General features: G+C 41.7%; 2 protein-coding genes across 12 annotated transcripts in view; one reads left to right on the top strand and one right to left on the bottom strand.

The window, feature by feature from the left end:
- SIK2 (salt inducible kinase 2) overlaps window positions 1-18130 on the bottom strand; it is a 46667-nt gene that overhangs the window by 4406 nt on the left and 24131 nt on the right. For 4 of the 6 annotated variants that reach the window (XM_048968287.1, XM_048968289.1, XM_048968290.1 and 1 more), the window contains 10 exons: window positions 15412-15536; window positions 13373-13496; window positions 10632-10852; window positions 9242-9394; window positions 6968-7132; window positions 4135-4363; window positions 3302-3568; window positions 3004-3167; window positions 1871-1984; window positions 1161-1252 (listed from right to left, as the gene is read on the bottom strand). In XM_048968287.1, coding sequence (XP_048824244.1) covers window positions 1161-1252; window positions 1871-1984; window positions 3004-3167; window positions 3302-3568; window positions 4135-4363; window positions 6968-7132; window positions 9242-9394; window positions 10632-10852; window positions 13373-13496; window positions 15412-15536 — 1654 coding nt within the window. Of the gene's footprint in view, window positions 1-1160; window positions 1253-1870; window positions 1985-2500; window positions 2592-3003; window positions 3168-3301; window positions 3569-4134; window positions 4364-6967; window positions 7133-9241; window positions 9395-10631; window positions 10853-13372; window positions 13497-15411; window positions 15537-18130 lie in introns of all 6 variants that reach the window. The other 2 variants (XM_048968292.1, XM_048968288.1) reach the window with 2 other exon arrangements.
- The window catches only part of PKNOX2 (PBX/knotted 1 homeobox 2), a 143084-nt gene that overhangs the window by 104212 nt on the left and 20742 nt on the right, over window positions 1-18130 (top strand). For all 6 annotated transcript variants that reach the window (XM_048968331.1, XM_048968329.1, XM_048968328.1 and 3 more), the window contains one exon: window positions 11739-11867. The gene's annotated coding sequence lies outside the window, so the exon portion shown is untranslated. The remainder of the gene's footprint in view (window positions 1-11738; window positions 11868-18130) is intronic.

The following is an 18130-nucleotide window of genomic DNA, read 5'->3' as shown; positions in this document are numbered from 1 at the left end:
TGCAAACTGGAAGAATTTTCAACACGGTGTCAGGTTACACAGCTACCTTTGAAAATTCCTGTGATATGACAAAGGGGAGGTCTCTTGCCAGCCAATTCCCTAAGCACATACAAATAGGAAACCCGCTACTGACATATGCTGATAGCATTCAGAAAAGGAATCTATTGTTTCCCAGCTTATTTCTCTGCACAGACATCCTAGCCTTGAATAAATGTATCAAGCTGCTCTGAATACTGTCAGTATTGTCAGTTAAGTTCTTGATTAGGATTAATCAGTTGTCAGGAGTGTCTGTGACCTATAAAGCAATTCTAGATTACATACTTCCTTGAAATCAAGTAGTATTTTCACACTTCTATTCCTTAATTCTTTTTGTTCCATAAAGAATGTAGCTAGGTTGCTGTTTTCCTTTCTTGTTTTCCAATTCTGCAAAATTTAGTGACATGGACACGTGTTTAGTATCCTCTTTGTTTGCTTAATAATTACCAAATGATGAGCTCATAAAAACCTTACAGCTCTTTAACTTGTCAATTAAAAGCTTGTCTGCCATAATACATTATAACAGTTATAAAAAGGCACACTTCCAATCCATTCATTCCTTTTTTTTCTCTACAGTAACTTTTTCAAAGGAGCATCACTTCCGAATTTTCACTGACAAGAAAAACTCTGTTTACTTCTCATTTTCTTCACAGTAAGATTACTAGGTCATAGGAACAAGGTGGGAAATATCTAAATGAATGCAGAGCTCTCAAGCAGGTGAAAGGGTATGGAGCCATGCTCTGACCTACCATAAAAAATGCAATGTGTAGTGAGTGGTGGGGATGGCAAGGGAAAAGATGAGTACAACAGCGCAAGAAGTAACTTTCCGCTGTGCTTCCCCTTCGCACGCCAGCACTAAACAAAGCATGTGGGCATTGTCAGTCTACCTGCTCCCTAGTGGAATTGCAAAACTTGCAGCACAGCAGTTTGTAAACTGAAGGCAGGATTGTTGTCCTTTTTTTTTTTTTTTTAGTAAGTTATTTTTTGAAGAACTGTGACCTGAACAATTTTTAAGTGAATTTTTCCTTCTCAAGGAATTCCTAATCAGACAAAGTCTGTCTCAGTTCTTTCATTACTACTGAGAGTACGGATAAGTCACTTATATGTGTAGTTTGAAATCTTACCTGTGCTCCTGTAACTGCTGTTCCAGACTCCGGGGCAATTCTTTGCAGAACAGCTGGCAAGTGTTTGGAACTTTTGATAGTAGGGTGGGTTTCTGCAAGTAAGGTAGCACTGTTTTAAATTGTATTTGTTCAGTCCAGAATGCAAGTGAAAGAAGATTGCCTCGCCTTATGATGTCTTAAGTGTCCACCTTCATTTTCAGAAGCTGCCACTAGAGCTGCTGTCTAAAACCACAGCTATCACTGCTTACTGACTTCTATCCCTGGGAAAAAGAACATTTTTGATGATGGACTGTATCATACAAGTCCATAGAAAAAATTCTTCCTAACTGGAAGAGAAGCTGGGGAAAAAAAAAGGGGGGTGTGGGGAGAGGGGGAGTTTGGAAGAGAAACAGAAGATGGGTGGAGGCTCCTCAGATCCTGATGCATCCCCTTTTCAGGGTGCAACACAGATAACAAGTATTCATTAGCAGCCACCTCAAATAGCTTTAATAACATTCCGCAGTAAAAGAACAAGTAGGAAAATTCCAGCAATACAGTCTGATTTTCCCATAATTAGAGTCGTTGTGCAATAGGAGAAACATACAGCATAATTTCAAATTCAGCTGTTCCCTGCTAAGATAGCATTTGACTCGAGAAGAATAATGGGATCTGAAAGGCCAAAGACACATTAACACAGTGCCTGACTGAGAGTGGTGGGGAAGGCATAGTACCTGGAGCCTGTGCTGCAAGTACTGTGTCTCTAAGCTCTGCCGTCGGGATAACACTGGGGTATGTGCACCACTGGGGAAAGTGGCCGCAGCCTCCTGCTGCTGAGGTCTTTCTTCCTGCAGAAAGAAGGAGGAAAAGCTTCATCCCCAGAAAAATCTTTTTCTGCCTAAACCCTTTCTTTGTGGAGTTCCCCTGGACAGAGATTCCATAGCTGCTGTTGGAGTTGGGTCCCGGTGTCACCCATCGCTTTTTCACTGCATGCTGAGCAGCCCACGTGACAAAGCTCTGAGCTATCTGTGCTGCAAACTGCCAAGGGCTTACATCTGTGACTAAAACCACATTATATATAACACTTTGAGACTTGCTTGCCCTCTGGAGTACTAAAAGTAAAGTGGTAGCAAACTGTGCAAAAGCATGCTCAGAGTTGAGTCAGCTGTTGTTGCACAGCTTCAGAACTGAACACAAAAAGATTTCTATAGCACTTGGGAAGGACATGCACAGCACAGGGGTGGGAGGGAACACTGTGAGCACTCTGGCATGCATATAGCAAGCAAGAAATTCTTGGGGAAACTTTACAACTTGTTGTCAGAACTGAAGTTTTCCAGCAGTCAGAAAGGAACAGCAGGCTTGACCTGGAGCATGGGTGCTTGCAGTGCATGTGTGCTGCTGGCCCGTTTCATTCACAGAGTCTGACAGAGATTTCACATTCCTATTTCCTGCGACCTGTTCCATTCCAAACACATAGTTAGGGAACTGGCAGGAGCAATTTGGCCTTTCACAACACAAATCAAGCTCTTATCACGTAGCTTTTGCACTCCTTAAAGTTATATATAGTGGAGGCTAACTCCAACATGGAAAGATGTTAATTGAGATTTGTTAAATCTGAAACATTCAAATTAAAAGTAATAATGAAATATCAGATTTGGAAAGCTGCCAAGATTCTCAGACACCCCAAGAATATAGAGGCTAACCTGCAAGTACCCATTCTCCATTCTGCAGGAGCCAGAGAGGAGAGAAAGGAGATGTGTCTATGAGCAGCTCTCCTCAGACTCCCCACAGCACCTCATCACCTCATCCCCCCCAGTCTGTCCCACAGCAGTGCACCTGGAGGGGACAGCTATGCTAAGGGCGGTACCTGTGCAGAGCTGGTAGCAAGGTCCTGAAGCTGGGGGGCAGCTGATGGCAGAAGGGGTTCTTCTTCTGATCTCATTTGCTCGTACAGTAGCTGGACTTTGTTCAGCTCCAAGATTCCTTTGGTTCGTGCCAGATTCTGGAGGTGCTGTCTGAATGCTACAATACCTGTAGAAGAGGTGTGCAAAAGCCCTCGTCAGAAAATGAGTTACTTCATGTCTGGTTGGCACAGCAGCACAAGATCAGCTGTGGTGCAGTCAAAGCCCTATAGGAACACAGCAAGTTTAGGGCCTCATGGTTACCTTGTGTGAGGGAAGTGTCCGACGCTCTGCGCCCCTCCCGGAAGCTGACAGGGGAGCGGTTGTGAGTCTCACGCTTCTGGGATGCAAGAGCCTGCATGGCGGGGTTGGTCGGCCGCAGCCCCAGGAACGGTGCTGCCAGCGGCACCACATCCTTCAGCGGAGGGGCATCGCCCAGCAGGCCCACATTCCTCTGCACTGACCCCATGTTGTACTCTGACTCTATGCTGCTGCCCAGAGAGGAGTTCTCATCCAAAGAGTAGACCTTGCCTGTGTCAAAAACCAAAAGCCAAAATAGAAGGAAAGTACAGCAGTAATTAGGAAATGCCATGGGCTCGAGCTATTCCTGCCATGTCCTCCATTAGAGAAAATGAAACAATAGAAGTAATCATAATATGTACAGCACTGGAATGTCTTGGGGTTTCTTACTACTGGTTTTTACATGAGTGCAGCGATAAGACACCATACAGGTGATGTTCAGTGGCTTGTTGAGAGTGCAATCAGTGTTCTTGCAGGGGATTCTGATGGGATCACAGCTTAAGCTGAAAGGCTCTGTCACCTTGCTAATTGGGCAGTACCCAAGAATCTGGGGGTTTTTGCATGCCCTATCCTTCTCCTCCAGCATGTCTTTAGGGGATGAAGGGCTTGGAGACATTTGGTTATGTGAGAACAGCACAAGCAAACTCACAGGACCTCACCCATTGCTACTGGTACATGACTACAGCCAACTGTTTGATTGCTGCTCTGATTTCATACTGCCTGCTCAGCAGGTTTGGGAGCTGTGTGGAACTGATCTCATGCTTTGAGGTGTTTGTGTATGTGCGTAAGGCCCATACCTGTGCCTGGCACCACCACTAGTTGGTCGGTGACTTCGGCCAGGGTGTGACGCCGCTTCCCACTGCGAGCTGCCTGCAGGGCTGCAAATGCCTGCGCAGGGTCATCCTCTGCCTCGCCTTCCGTCTCTATTCCTTCGTCGATTGAGGTTTCCATCATGCTAGTTGGCAGTGACTGGCATCCCTTTCGAATCATCATGGGAGGCACGGGATCTAGCAGGCAGCCATTTACCTAAATACCACATGGAACAGACAGCTTTCCATTACTTGCACACAGCAGCATGCCAAAGTATGAGAAATCTCTGCCTGTCATGGAGGCTGAAGGCAGTTTTCCTAGAACCCATTGAGTTGCTGAAGAGTTGTACGAAACAAATCTCCCAGGTGGTATCACCAATGCCATTCCCCTTGCTATTGATTTCCCTAAATCTGAATACACAATTCCACAGCACTGAGTTCTCCATGGCCTTTCTTGTTTAAACCAAAGAAGCAAACTAATTTTGCCAGCTCTGCCACAAATACAAATATTTACAGAATTATCAATATTGTTGCTTCCCCTTGCTCAGTGCTCATTTATTCAAATTCCCAATGCTCATTTTTTGTTATCAAATAAGAACTATTAAATAAATGGTCTTTTTGTATTTCATTAATCGGTGTTCTTTCAGAGCCACAGAAGTGTATTCAGGATTGATATAGTAAGTGTACTCCTTCCAGCAGAAGTCCATTGGACTTGCACTGCTGTTCCATAAACAGAGTGAGTCTGTGGAGCCACCTTCTTGAATTCACACAGCTTGTTAAATCTCCGAGCAACTTCGTCTGGTTTGAAGTTAGCATTGCTTCCCTAACTGAAATACTGGCCCTTTCCAATCTTAAACACTCCTAGAATTACATTTCTGTATTTATTACTCTTAGTCATTTTGTCTTGAATTCTTTTGTACGTTAACCAATTCCATATGCAATTACTGGTGTGCTGAGGACCATGGCCCATGTCATACTGTTGGCATTCTGCAATACTCTAGAAGCTCTGAGTACTATCCCGCTGCACAAGCTTTGGCAGGCTCAGATTGAGCAAAATACGAATGAAACAGCACATTCATTTAATGTAAAACTACACTGCTGTAGATGATGCTACATAAGACTGGTAAATTGTATTCAACAATGTTTTCTGGTATTTTGAAAATACATGTATTTGGAAAAGAAAGTTCACTGCATTAACAGTAGCTATTAACAGATGGTCCCAATAGCAGACTATATTGCAGTTACTCCAGGACAGTATTTAAAACAGTACTGAGAAATGCTTTCACTAATTTGAGCTTCAGTATAATGATGATTCTTGCATGGAAAAATTCTGCATCTGCTGCATCTATTTTAAATAGTAGCTGACATCCTTTAGCCTAATTTCCTTGCACACTTTCCATTTGTGACTTTCCCATTCAAAAGCCTTCTAGTGACATGGCAGCAGTAGTGCTGGAAAGAATATTTAGTGAACTGCTGGAATAGAAAGGAGAGCACATGGGCTGTCAGCTCTTTGCAGTTTACCACAGCATGTGGCTCAGAGCTCGGAAGTTTTAGCAGACATGGCATGTAATAGATAGACACTGAAATATTCCTAAGCCATTTGTGATTTAACACCTCACTGTAGTCACCATTTATTGATTTTACTCTGGCCAGATGTCATCTGCAAAAGCAACGGTGCATACAAAATTAAGTTTGAAAAGTTAATTTCCAAATCTCTTTGAAATACTTTTTGCTTTTCAGACTGTAAGGACCCATAGATGGAGTTAATTAAAGCAGTGATGAGAACCAGGACCACGTTCTCAGTAACTAACCAGCAACTGAGTAGTAAAACCCTCAAAATTGCAAGCCTGAGATCAGAACCCTGCCTGATAGCAGGAAAAGTGTGAAGTGCTAAAATTAAAGTTATAATGTGATATAACAGGAGAGAGAACAACAAAAATTTCACAGGAATAACACACTTCACAAATACAGTTCTTCTGAGCAATATCCTCATAAAAGCTGCTGTGTTGTACCCATGCTGCCAACCTCATGCATTTCACTTATTCTTTGCTACCTTGCAGAGCACTGTGACAGACCTCAAAGCTGGATGACAAAATCCATCAGACTATGGCTCCCTTCATAGCTGAGCTGTAACTGTACATTTCTAGGGCTGCAGAGCTGACATATCACATTAGTTGAGTCAGCTTAATCCGTTAATTGTGGAGGTGCAGGAAACATACACACAGTCTTCCAGTCTGATTAAAGAAAGCAGAACCTATTAGATGAGATAGGCTTTTTTTTTTTTTTTTTTAAAAACAGTTTTACTTTTTACAGGGATTTCCAGTGACAGGAATGGCCCATCTGAGAGCCCTACAACCTACCTGAAATGCTGAAGTTCTAGTAGGCTCTGACAGACTGGAGGTCCTGCAGACTATCTACCATTCAACAGAAACTAAAAAAAATGCAACTGTTTTGACTAGCTTATTATGAAATTGATATATAAAATACTACACTTAAAAGATCTATTAATGACTTAATCACAAGCTTCCATTGCCAGCTGAAGATTTCATTAAACCCTCCTGTTCTCATTTGTCTGAATTTTTTGTGATTAGCTGAGTGGATTGCTCTAGATTTTCAGCACAAAGAACATGCAGGGAGTGCAGAGTCCAGCTCTTAGTCTGGAGGAAGAGCAGTGCACTGGTAGGAAGGGCTGCCAACGTGGAGAAGCAGCCACTGAGCCTCAGAAAGTTGTACAAGATGCAAGGCAATAATTTAAAAGGCAGCCATGTTTTACTAGTCTTACTGAATTTGGGCACAACAGTAGGGTGAAGCTAGGGTGTACCTTTGGTGTGTTGACTCTTTCTTCTTCCATAAATGCCGTCTCTGTTTGGCAGTTGGACGGAGGGAATGAAAAGACCTCTGCTCCTGAGGTGGAGGGAAGTCCTGGGGACCGTAGCAGCCTGGTGTTTTCTGAGCACAAGTTCACTGATGGCACCACAGCTTGTGCCTAAAAGAAATGAAAGAACTCCAAAAACTGAACAGTTTTAGATAGAAAACAGTGTACAAAGTCACAAATTAAAAACAAACAATTCCCATCCCACCTCCAAAGCGGAACTCTAGAATTCGTTTCCTCATTCTTGATGTATCACATTCTTAAACTTGGGGGGAAAAAGTGTCATTACACTAACTACTTATTGAAGCTGAGCACTTACTAGCAACGAGGAAAGTGGGACTCTTTGGTGCTCTCCTACATATGACATTAACGACATATAATTCCTTTCTATACATATAACACCCTAAATATTACCAAGAGGATCAGGACTGGTTTCAATGACTTCTCTAACACGCACTGATTCCTGCTGAAAAACAATAAGAAAGAATAGAACAGAACTGTTGAAAGGAGATGTGTGCATCAGTGAAGGCAAGCATGGCAAAATTAGGAAAATAGGATAAACAACCAGTGAAAGCCACTGTTTTCCTGACATGCAGGACACACAGAACTTGTCTATCCAAAATAAAACAAGCAGTCTTATACTGGAGCCTGTGGTGCCACCATGTGTAAAAACAAGCTACGTTGTTGCTCACGATAGCTGCACAATTGCTTGCAGTCCAGAGAAAAAGCAGGAATAGTGGCTATAGAATATAGAAAACTTGAACATGGTACAATAATGAACTACCTCCTGTTATGTTCTCTCTTCCTCCTTGCTCATCTCTCTTCACCTACTTTTAATACATCTTATAATTAATAATCTGCCTTTGAATACCATGTCTTTCTGTCTTTAGATCTACCATCTAAGAACATAGCTGGTACTAACCTTTGTCAGTCAGATTTTGCATGGACTTGGGTTTTCATAGTTGAGGTGGTTTGGCTTTAATTTCAGCAGAACCTAAAAACAATGTTTTGCTGTCTTAAGCAAAACAGGAGCAGACTAGTTGCAATTTCTCCTGGAAGTGGGGCCCAGGTACTTGCTCCATACAGCAGCAGTACAGTACCTATGAGGCCATAAACTTGAGAGTGTATTTTCTTGAAATAACAATAATCTGAGTAATCTTAGGCCAAGTCTTTCACGTTTCCAGTTTTGCATTAATAGAAATTAAAAGCTCTACTTTTGTGTCTAGCCTAATGAAACAAAAGAACATGTTAAAAAAATACCTGAGTATTATTGGAATACATGATAAACTCTGCATGACCTTTCTTTCTGAAGAAAATCACAAGGGAAGAAGTAGACTGAATAGCTGCAGAGCCTGTGCTGCAACAGTCAGTATAGTTAGAAGGGATGCTAATTGGACAGCCATTTGCAATGGATGGGCTGACACCAGATGTAGGGAGCACACAACCACTGCTAATAAAATACACACAGCATTCTTAAGACTTAAATCAATTAGTCGTCTCAATAGCTCTGTGCTTGTCGATGCTCAGAGGTTTTGCAGCCATGCTGAGAAATCCCTTTGCTGCATAACAGGAAGAAAAAACGGCACAAACTTCAGCAGAAGTGACCTTATTTAGGAACATACCTGAGTCTTGAGCAACAAAGAGTCTCATGACAGTAATTCTCATATTTGCCATGTAATAACACAATGAATTAGTTTCTTAACCTGACAAATCAATGCTATTTTCTCTTGGGTACCTCTATAATTCAGGGAAACAGAAAGCATATCTAGAGAACAGCAGGTGAGAAAATAATTTTATTTTCAACAGGTCTTTTTGGACTGCCTCTGTTTAAAAGCACTCTGTAGAGCATTCATGCTTTAGCCCCCATGCCCTCCATAAATTCAATGGCTTATTTGTGGATCACTTTAAAGATACTCCAAGCATTGCACAGATTGTATTTCTCTAATACACCAACCATTGATTTCCAAGCAAAAATTTAGAAATTCTCAAAAATGAAAGCTTTCCACTTTGAAGCACAAGCTTTCTCTTTGACCATATTGCCAAAAAAGCACTGCCCAAAAGGACAAAAGGGATGTTAAGAGCAAAACAAAGAGAAGAGAGGGAATAAAGGGAACCTAAGGTTAAAGCACTCGAATACCTGTTTAAAGCTTAAACTATTGTTTGCATTTTGGGACTCAGAATGAAGTCAGTCAACTTTCACATCTGCCTAGAAAGAGACCTCACCTTGGCTACTGTCTGCTCAGCAATGGTGCTTGGGCGGCGCTGGCGAGCATCAAATCTCTGCTCTACAGGGAAGCTGCTTCGATGCGATTTGAGTCTTTCCACTAACAAGTAATAGATAGCAGCAAAGTGGTTATAACTCTTGTTCTGCAGTGACTGAAAAAGAAAAGTGTAAGAGTTTATGTGCAGTCAAATACAGGTGATTTTTTACATTCTGTGAGACCAAGAAGCAAGAATTGTCATCTCAGAAAAAAAAAAAAAAAAAGATACTGAAGAGGGGTTTACAGCATGCAAACATTGTTCTGGAGTTGAGAAAGTTTCAAATTGGAGTGCTAAGCAAAGTGTAAGAATCAAATGTTGTTTCTGCATTAGAATTGGATAATATTTTTTATTTCATGGCCTCCACTGTCACAGTTCTTTTTGGGAGTCTTTCTACTTTACTCTGATAGTTTGCATCACTTATCCTCTAGACAAACCTTCGCTAGGAATGCATACTCAGTATACAGTGTATATATGTGTATTTTGTCATATCCATTGTGAGAATATCCTAAATGAGGATCAAACCAGAGAACAAGTCATGCCCTGCCCAAAGAAGCACCTGAAGAGACATCGGAGGGCCTGGCATCAGCCCCGCCTCCCCGTGCTTTTTGTTTAACAGAAGACTTTGAAGAAAATCACCGTATCAATACGACAAGAAGAGCACTGAGACATCTTGGAGACAACAGGATGGCTGCTGACTGACACCAGATAGCGCACCAATTAACAAATGTAAACTTTGATAAGATTATGAACCTGGAGCACCCAGCCGTTGGGGAAACAGGGGAGAGGGATAGGCAAAGGAGGAAACAAGGTACAAAAAGCTGTCATTGTGTCCTTAGAGGTGCTCCTGCTTCCGGGACACCCGCCATTGCAATTGCAAATAAAATCTGCTTTTATCAGAGATACCGTCCTGACAAAAATTATTTGGATATTTTCAACAAAAGCATCAGCTTTAGTATAGGGGCCTTTGTAAATCACGAGGCTCACGGTATTCCAGTGTGCAGCAGTACCTATAGCTAATGTTAAGGAGCAGTCCCAAGCCTTCAGAAATTTGAGAACAGAGGAGTGACCTCCTGAACGTACTGGCCATCCCAAATCACTAGAAACAAAAGGAGCCAGACCTCTATAACGCAGAGAAGCCTCCTCTGGCAGGAAGTACTCAAGTGCAGCCTCTACAATGGTTAAAAGCGTCAACCACTGTATAAAGAAATGACTGTGTTAACTCCACAAGGAGTCTGTTAGTATTTACATTTAGTAAGAAGCACAGGTTGGGATTGGAGGGAAACATGTAACTGCTTAGTACTTCTGTGATCTCCCTCTCCCTTCCATGGACAACTGCTCAAGACTGGTTTACCTCTATAGTCTTCTGTTGGTCTATTCCAAGGCTGTGCATTAGCCGGAGAACCTGTTCGTTATACTCTCCAATGGAAGGCTGGTTCTCCTGTCCTGAGGCATAAAGAACAGTTCTCTGGGCAGGAACTTCTATCAGCATCCACTTGTGTTCCTTAATCTGAGCAATCGTTAACCGTTTGGATGGGTCTAGGACCAGCATTCTTCTAATCAGATGCTCACAATCTGTTGGGGAGTAAAACACATTACCAGCCTGCTTACTGTTTGCATATTTTCACCTGACACCTCCCGAAAGAGCGTGACAACAGGAAGCTGCCTCTCTTCTACTTGACTCCGGCACTAAAAACATTTCCTGAGGGCTACAACAATCTTTGAAAACAAGATTAAAAGTCACACAAGAGGGAAGAAAAAAAGACCCAGCTTCTTTAAAGCACAGTGCCATTACATCTACATAGCTCCTACACAAGGGGCGAGGTAACATTTAATAACTCTTTGAAGCTGCTTGTGCTTCCTGAGTGCCAACATTAACTGATAAAGCTTCAAAAACCTCTGGGAAATGTGTGTGGGGAAACAAGCATCTTCCTCCAGCATTCTGAAATAGCATGTCCAGGCTCATGGAACAAGAGGTTGGCAAAAGTAAGCTTTATTATTAAACTGATTACTATTAAAGATTTTCACCCCAATGCTCACAAAATGCATCTGTGGCTGTGAATAGTAGCCAATGGCAAAGAGCAGTTTTACCTGTTTTAATTCCAGGATCAAAGCACAACCAGTGCTTTAGGTGCCACAGTCATTCAGATCACAGAATATAACAGGGTGTCGCTGTTTTCTGACCACTACATATTCAACAGTACTAAAAAGAGTGATCACAGAGATCTCAGTTGGGTTCTGGGAGATGAGGGTACAAGAGATGAACACAGTTCTCATGCAATAAAAAGTCAGTATAACAATGTAAGTTAACTAATGTAAGCTTACCAATCTGTCCTGCATTTCCAGCTGACCATAAGATGCTATGAGCCAGCCAACTCAAATATTTATGACGGATAGTTTAGAGAGATTTCTGGCTATTTACTCCTGTTGATCTCTTTCGGTTTCCATGTTTTGCTAACAGGCAAATTCTCCCCACTCCCTGCAACACCATGTGATCAGCAAAGGAAGCTGCAAAGCTGGAAATGAAACAGCCCATCTGCACCTCAATCACAGCAACAGCTGACGTGTGGAATCAAACTCTGTAACTCAAGTAAGATTACAAAGCAGGTACAGTTTATTCAGTGCTGCACAGACACCGGATGCAATGGGGATAGATCCACCTAACTTGCAGAATGTAGGGCAAAACCTTAGTACAGATCTAGGCTAAACTAATACATAATCAATGATTTTCCCAGAATTTGCATACATATTCATTAAATTTCCAAGAGCCCACCGGCATATGGTCCCTCCCTCTTGCACATGCGCCGTGGGCAGTGGGCGTCTCCTGGTGGTCATGGGATGAAAGCTCATTGTCTTCAACAGAAGTAATCCCATCCTGACCCATTTGTTGTGTCATGTTTCTTCAATTTTACAATTGAGTGTCGAGATGTTATCTGGCCTCACATCCTGCTTACCTACATTCCTATACATTGGTTAACCCTTATCTTGTCCTTTCCTTACTCACGTTCCCCTACAATGGTTAACCTTCAGTTTGTCCTCTCCTAACTCACAGCTGCTACCTGCACAGAGGTTCTTGCATCTAGTTCACATGCTTATATCAGCAAAGTCACAAACACAGCACAACTCAGAGCAGGCTGCAGACTGTGCCCAGGAAGCTGAGGGCTTGCTGCAGTGCAGTGTTGCTAAAAGCGACCAAATAGCTGAGCTAACCAGATCAGCTGTACAATAGCAGCTATTTTCAGGTGCAGCATGCACTAAACACCACCAGAATGAAAAAGGGGAGGACCAGAATGTTTTGCACCACAGAATGCTGAACAACAGACTGAAAAATTATTTTTAATTCCCTTAAAACAAATAAACAAAATCCCATAAAAAGTAGAATACTGAAAGGGGATTTGATTCAGGAAAAGTTCTTTTGAAGTAATCAGGTTTGGAGACCCTTTAATAAATGGAAGCTGAAGGATACCATCAAACTGTGCAAAAATGGCCCAATTTGTTCTCATCTGAGAGGCACATGACAGAGGGAAACCCAACAGATGGGGCAGTTAGGTAAGGCAGAGATCTAACAATCAGTTGTGTCTGGGAGTGCCACAAGTACAAGAAGTTGGCATATGAATTCATCGTGCACTTCTTTGCTTTTGTTTAGCAGACACTGTCAAATGCTCAATCCACAACCTAGGAATGACAGTGATATTGCTGTCAGCATATTTTCTTCCCAGATTAAAATGTTTACGGCCTTGTAAAATGAAAGTTAATTGCTATACAAATGTGCCTCTCCCCCTATGTCCCCATATTCCTGGTCACAGTAGAATGAGAGATCCTTCACCTTCTATTTCAATTTTCTCCTTGTCTACGGACAAGCCACACTGCAATCTGCAGGAAGAATGGGCTGGTTTGCCTACCTAGGAGAAGTAGCCTAATTGCAAAGACATACAGCTCACCTAGGCTTTTACTTGTGTTTCTTTGCAAAATGAGAAACAATTTGCTGTACTGTAATCTGCTGGGCAGATATACCACCCTCACTGTACTGCAACAGAGATTATTCTAGAATTTAATCAAAGTTTAACATAGCAAGAATACAAGACAAGCCATTACCTTCTGACATAAAGTAAGGTATCCTGAACCTTCCTTCCAGAACTCGCTGCCTCAGTATGGGGAGCGTTGGCCCATCAAAAGGTAATGCTCCACAGACCAAAACATAAAGAACCACACCCATGCTCTGTAAGAAAGAGAATATTCCTTTCATTTTTCAGGCTTCAAGCAAAGTAGGTGAGCTTGGTTAGCCAAATCCTGTCACAGAAAAGTCTGTAAATTATGTCCCAGAGAAACAGGAAATTTATACATAGTAGAGTTAGAATTCTGAAGACTGTTAGACCTTAGAACACTAAACCCCAAGTGGCTAGGCTTGCAGTATCTGTGCCAATAAGCAGGTAAGTTGAAGCATAGCATGCTGGAGACTCTGGCTGCTAGCAGGAAGCTCGTGACAGATGACTAAATGAGACCTGCAGAGCAAGCCCAAACTAAGGTAAGAATCAGAAACTATTGTTCTGAATGTCATTCAAACAAAAGCAAACCTCAAACAGCAGCCACTTAAAATAAGAAACGTTTCACATTTACCAATTTGCCGAAACCTGGGTATGAAACCTGGCATCCTGGTACCTTTATGAACAGCGATCTTCAGGGAAAGATGGATCTGTACTGCTGTGTACAGTACTCTGAGCATAGGGGATTGTGTAAAACGAACAAAAGGAGACAATCTGGGAAAGGGCTCTCATCCAATTGCCAGACTAATTTTGTGAAGCACGTAAGTTAATTGGCACTGCAAGTGGAAATCGTCCTGCAGCAGATGCCAGAAAAATATCACACCACACAAGATGAAATAGCCACAGCAAATGAAATAACCACACCAAACTCTCATGCCATGAGTTGCAGCAGATAGTCACAGCACTCAATTTCTTAGGAGGAAAAAAGGAAAACATTTAACATTTACCTTAAAACTTTTTAGAGATACAGAATCATCTCAGAAAATAAGTGAAGCTAAATTTCAGATAAGCTTTATCTGAACTATAAACAGTTGTGCTTTTCTTTGTGAGCAGGTTTATTCTGTTAATAATTTAGGGTCACACATACTTAGAAATATTTACCAAAGCTCAGAGATTAGCTTTTGATGTTCAAAACTGACATCTACTGTAGGCTTATTTGTCAATTACTGAAGATTCAGAAAGGCAATTGCCTATTTTTTTTTAATATGTCTACATATATATGTAGATAACATTTATATGTGTGATATATGTGTGATATAACATATATATGTGTGATAACATTGATAGACAAATGCACGTATGCATCTATGTACATAAAAGCACAGTGTTTCTTTGTTAAAAGAACTAGCATCATTTTAATTAGCAGCTGAAAGGTGACCTTCTGTGCACCGTTTGCTTACCAGGCTTTGGCGAAGATGTCAGTGCCTACGTTATGAAGTGTGTAATAGTATCACCGCAAACCTAATACCAGAGCAGTGGCTGCCAAGTTGTATTGTGTCTGGTTGCTTCAGAAAGTGAATGTCTTGTAAGTAGCAGAATATTAAATAAATAAAAATTTGGAATGACAAAGCAGGCTGACAACAGATGAAGGGCACAGAAAACTTCCTTGGCTCAGTCTTATCCCTTTTCAATTGTGTAAGAATGAAGGTGACTCCCTTGCATTGATAGCACACAGAAAGATTCAGAAACAGGCAACTCAGAGAAGAAAGCAACCATCATCTCTCCATCTCTTCTGAGTTTCAGATGCTCTGAGTCCCATCAACTTTAGGAACAGGTTCAATCCCCACTTAACACAGAAAATACCAGAGGCACATAAACAGCAAAGTTCATGCATTCATACAAGGGAGATTTTGCAGGAGGTGCAGGCTTTCCTCTGATATGCTTACACATATTTACAACATACACTTAACAGGCATGTAGATAGGTAACTTTAATTTTATCTGGTGTTAAGAGGCATTTTTACATCAAGGAGTAAACCTAAAGAGCAACAGTTATCTGCAGCTTAAGAAAACTCAAAGGCAATTCATTTACTCCAGCTTCCCAAAAGTTGACTTGAATCCACTTAAAATGAAGTAAATAAAATAGCAATACCCAGATATCCAGCTGGGGTCCTTCATATTGCTGTCCTTCAAAGACCTCTGGAGCTGCATATGGTGGGCTTCCACACCACGTCGTCAGAGGCTCACCACTCTTGTAGAAATTTCCAAATCCAAAATCTGTTGAGAAATGAAGGGGAAAAGTCACTCCAGATGCCAGCTGCATGACACACCGAATAATCGTAGGCATAGGCTGGGCCTGAAAGCTCACCTTCATTCATAAAAGGCTGTATCATAAATCCTTTTATCATTACTCCCACTGTAAGCATTTATTAGAATGCTGAATGTCCTCTACTGCTATTTTCGCAATGGCATAATCATTAAAATATTCTACAACACCTATAGAAGTTTTAAGTAAACTTGTAGCAGTTTGCTAAATCTGAGTTGATGAACAGCTATCACTAAAATTCAACAAAATGTCACGCATATGTATGAGCTTATTTACTTGCGAAGAGATACCTGAGCCACAGTGCTGAATCTGAGATACCCTGGGCTTTCTTTAGGTACTCTCTAGCCTTGAATAAACAAAATTGATAACAAAAGCATCAGTTTTGGAGATGGGAAGAAGGAACTCTGCCAAAAGCAACAAGCACACACAGCCTTCTGCAAGGAAGGAAGCTCTGCTCCTAGGATTGCCCATAGCTCTTTCAGTCTCTCAGTAAACCTTACTAGTCTACAACTGAGCCATTCTTTTAAAAGGCTTCCTACAGCTTAACATGAAACCAGACTTCCGGACTTCAGCATTACTGATATCAATCCAATAATTAAATATGAAATGACAGCTACAATTGAATAGAGAGATGAAGCCAGAAAAGAGCCTGCCACAAACGGTAGATTACCCTGTTGCTGTTTTCCTGAGTTGCATGGTATTTTTTTCTTACTAGAACTAAACAGCAAACAACAGTAGCATTGAGGAAGCTGGCTTAGTAACTGAACCAAGGCTGATCATTTTCAGAATGCAGAATTCCATGTGGGTGTTAAAACTCCCTTGCGTCTGATCTGTAGCTGCTCTCCTGTCAGTCACTTCACCTTTCTCAGTCTTCAGAGATCTTCACAGCACAGACCTTACAGCTCCTTTTATTTCCTACCATCACTCTCACTCTTTGCTTGGTTCATACATTAAGGGGGCAGTAAGAATGAAGAATAAAGCAAATGAAGTACCTCCTACATCCACTGTAGATACCCATTCTGAACACACTGCTTCAACAGCACTACTTGGTATTAAAATATAAGGCTTGTCTTACTCTTCAGGCTTTTAATAAAAGCCTCTGAAGTACACTATATGGATAGACCTATTCATATGCTGAGTCAAAATCCCAGCTCCACTTCCCATAGAATTCAATGGAGCCACATTTCTCTTAGTCCACTGTTCCCTCTGTGCTGCAGACACCCCATACGTCCCATGACACCCGAGTGCTGTTAGTACTAAAATAAAAGAGAAGTCCTCAAGGTGAGAGATCTGATAATAAGGAAAACACTCTTTGGATTTAAAACTTTCAGGCAAACTAGCTTCAGTTCACAAACAATTTGGCTGTATCTCCAGAAGGACCACAGAACAGAACATTACCAAGTGATTGGTGTGCAAAAACCATCAAGCACAGTGATGCTGTTTATGTTCATCCCTGAGCAACTACTGCTTGAACAATGGTTCAGCTGTTCCCTGCCCCTTCTTCCTCCACACTGCAGCAGAGCATGCAGTAGAAGGCTATAAGTTGCTTTGTGTTGCTTTTCATAAGTGATAACACTTTTACCTTTGGAGTTCCCACAGAGTAATACAGCATATTGGTGTGACTTGAGGAATGCTGTGAAAGTCAGCCATGTTGATATGCAATGGTCAGTCTGTTGATTTAGCCCTATCAGCTGCTGCCTGACTCAGAGGTACGTTGGTGGGTGGTGCTGCCAATCAGCAGATAGCAGTACAGATATACACTGTGGTTAGGAGACGCTATACTGGGCACTGCTGGTGCCTCTTTTGGTTTACGGGCTCTGTATCACTGCATGAGAGAATCCCCAGAGTCAGTCAATACGCAGATACTAAACAGAAAAATTTAGCAGGCTTAACAGTAGCACATAATTGCTTTAGAGGAGCTTGACTCTAGAAGTCTTTGATTGCTTTCCTAGTAAGTCACCAGAGCCCCAGTTAATTGAACAGCACTCCTGCAATATACATAACAAATAATGCAGGCAGAAGACACAGTATCAAGAACACCAAAACTGTAGAGTCTGAGAACACTTTTTGCCTTTCACGATTTTTCTTTAGCATGTAATAGGACACAAACTCCATCAAATTTGGTTTCAGCAGGTTCAGAAGTTATCTGGAACACACACACACAGCAGCATGACCTCATAAGCTTTTTGACTGTTGCTATTAACTATTTCAACTATGAGTTCACTAATGATTTCAGCAAGATTTGAAGAGATCCCAAGTCTTTTCATACCCCAGGTTAATTCTTCTCATCAAGAGCACCCCTTTACAACCTTCGTCACCTCTGCTTCACTGCTCACACTGCAGTGCTGAGTCTCTATTGTGTTAAAAAGGACAACTCTTCTGAGGAGGATATTCTTAGTTGTCTTTGATGAAATGTACTAATTAGGAATAATAGAGGAATTATGGAGAGCCAAGGCTACGCAACCAGCCAGCTCTCAGCATGGAAGTGTCCACAGTGGGTAGTGCACTGTAAGGTAACAGACTCAGGCAGGCAGTGGTAACTGCA

This window comes from Lagopus muta, chromosome 22 (assembly GCF_023343835.1).
Source record: "Lagopus muta isolate bLagMut1 chromosome 22, bLagMut1 primary, whole genome shotgun sequence".
NCBI lineage: Eukaryota > Metazoa > Chordata > Aves > Galliformes > Phasianidae > Lagopus > Lagopus muta.
This window is presented reverse-complemented; position numbering and strand designations above follow the sequence as displayed.